Here is a 2512-nt window from a genome sequence, read left to right on the forward strand (position 1 = left end):
TTCTGCAACTCGAAAGATAAAATGAAACAGTTTCTATTTCTGCTTGATGGAAAAACAGTGAACTTCTGCAACTCGAAAGATAAAATGAAACAGTTTCTATTTCTGCTTGATGGAAAAACAGATTCTTACTGATAGGAACGGTTTCATTTCTCACATTGGATAAATAATGTGACCATTTGTCTTTTAACTAGGGGCCAAACAAAAACCTTTAACTTATGTGTCTCAGTCACATTCCAGAGATTTATATGCTTACATCTCCATGACCCTTCAGATATTTCAGGGCTACAAAAACCTGTTTGACCAAACCTGAAATCTAGATAAGGTCAAAGTTCAAAAACCACGAGCCATTAGCAAATCAGTTTTATTACTGTTGTGAATAGCTGTATATTTAATTCCCAGCCAGCTGGCAATTCATATTTTCTGATACTTTAAGATGTTTATTGTCCTCTCCAGTAGGGGTGGTAAAAATTATTATTTCGGCTGTTATATACTGTTTATGACACACAGCCCTACTAACTGTGTGTTAGAACAATAAATAAAAAAAGAGTGATTCGAGCTCTAATAGTGGTCAAACAGTTAATTCTGCACATATATGGAATAAATTCACCACAACTTCTGTTCAAAATATAAGAGTTTATTAACAAAAATCATTCAGCTCCAAGTCAAACATATTTCAGTTTAAAACTCTTAAATAAAACTAGTGAAACTCAATTAAACTAAAATTCTATGTACAAAGAGGAAGGGGAAACTTAAAAACGTTTAGGATGGATTTTGTGTTTGTAAACCAAAGTTTATCTGGAAGAGTTTGGGATCAAATTAGCTTTTTACTTATTTAGAGAAATTGGAGAGTTTTCAGACCAATTGATGATGCAAATCCATTAGGATTTTATCCAAAATAAAAACAAAGTAGTCAAATCTCACAGAAAAATCTTTTTACACTTTAGTGAATCAGGTTAGATGGAGCACATTCAATTCAATTTAAATTCAATTCCGTTTATTCCTATAGCGCAAATTCACAACACATGTCATCTCAAGGCGCTTTACAGTTCAACCAGATCACAGTCAAATTAGCGCTCCATCATTAACAGTGCTTAGCTGCAGCGACCTCATACAGCTTTGTTTTCAGAACGCTACAAATCAGGCATCGATCCTGCATCTACGACATCAAATGCCTGCTGGAGCTACAGTCACAAAACGCTTTAGAAACAGCCACTCTTGACCGCTTAAAAAGCTGTGGAGTCCTACGGACGGATGCAAACAAGGCAGCGAGTGGGCTGAGCGGGCCAGGAAGTGGGTGCTAGGCGGCGTGAGCGTGGCTGCAGAGGGGGTCTAATGGCAAAGCTAAGATCGAATCCCCTCAGAACACTGATCCCATCAAACCTGCTTTCTTATTTCCGCTCACTGGATAACAAAATGGATCATCTCTAATGTTTGCATTGTGTCTCTGTTGCAGCACACCTGATTCAAATAACTGCATGACCTCCTTAGCAGCCTAAAAGTGCTGCAGAAGCCTGTTAATCATTCATTTATATAAATCAGGTGGCAGCCAGGAGAAATCATTGGCTGCAGTTTTACCTGCAGGTTGTGATTTCTTTACAATGTTTTGGGGGAGTTTGTCTGTCTGTGTGTGTAAAGGATCATTTGAAAAGTTATGTACAGATTTGAATGAAATCTGAGGTGTCCCTCATGCAAAATAACAATCCATTAAAGGTTGGGGATGATCCACATCATAATCTGGATACAGAAATTTTTAGAGATTCTCTAACATTGTGAGATATTTGGCGGAACAAGCAGTTCCCCACTAAACCAGAGGGTGGCAGCAGTGACTATTGACAGCCTCAAGCCTGGTTTACGCTCAGAAACCAGGTCGTCTGTGTGTCGCAGTTATCGCTAATATGTGCCCCCACAACCCCCCGCCTTCCGCAGACACTCTGACGCACCTCCCCAAAATTGTAGGTGACTGCAGACAGCGCCGCAGACAAGAGGCCTCTGATTGGTCAATTCTACATCCGCTCTACACTATGCGCATTTCCTGTTTGGTACCTAACGGCAGAAACTCTGGCTGTAGCGCCGTCCACCTCGGACACTATGCCAGGCGGCGTACAGGAGGCTAGTTTGTAGCTCTGTGCGACGGTCTGTTGGTTTGCACCCGAAGCCAAAACACGCAGCGCCACGGCCGGTCTTTGGGGAACACTCACAGGTGAACCGTGCATCGTCCAGCATTGGATGACGGGTTGTAGATGGCGAACAAGCTCGTCAAACCAACCCATGGATGCCCACAATCCTAGTTAGTTTGTGATTTTCTTTCTTGCGTTGTGGCGTGGAATAACATAGCGCAGACCACGCTTCACAATTGGGCATAAATAAAAAATATCTGCGACACGCTGCTGCGGGATGATAACCAGCCATTTTATTCAAGACAAAAACAAAAGAAAAGGGAATTTTGTTGGTTTGTTAGCAGGATCAACTGAAAACTTATGAACAGATTTTATGGAACAATTCTTTGAATTTG

General features: G+C 41.0%; 1 protein-coding gene across 1 annotated transcript in view; it reads right to left on the reverse strand.

Moving 5' to 3' along the window:
• Nucleotides 1-2512, reverse strand: part of LOC107089930 (interferon-induced protein with tetratricopeptide repeats 5-like) — an 18243-nt gene that overhangs the window by 4691 nt on the left and 11040 nt on the right. The window contains exon 4 of the mRNA XM_015382994.1: nt 307-313. Within this exon, the coding sequence (XP_015238480.1) occupies nt 307-313 (7 nt within the window). The remainder of the gene's footprint in view (nt 1-306; nt 314-2512) is intronic.

The sequence above is a fragment of the Cyprinodon variegatus genome, unplaced genomic scaffold (genome assembly GCF_000732505.1).
Source record: "Cyprinodon variegatus isolate N-32 unplaced genomic scaffold, C_variegatus-1.0 Scaffold272, whole genome shotgun sequence".
Classification (NCBI taxonomy): Eukaryota; Metazoa; Chordata; class Actinopteri; order Cyprinodontiformes; family Cyprinodontidae; genus Cyprinodon; species Cyprinodon variegatus.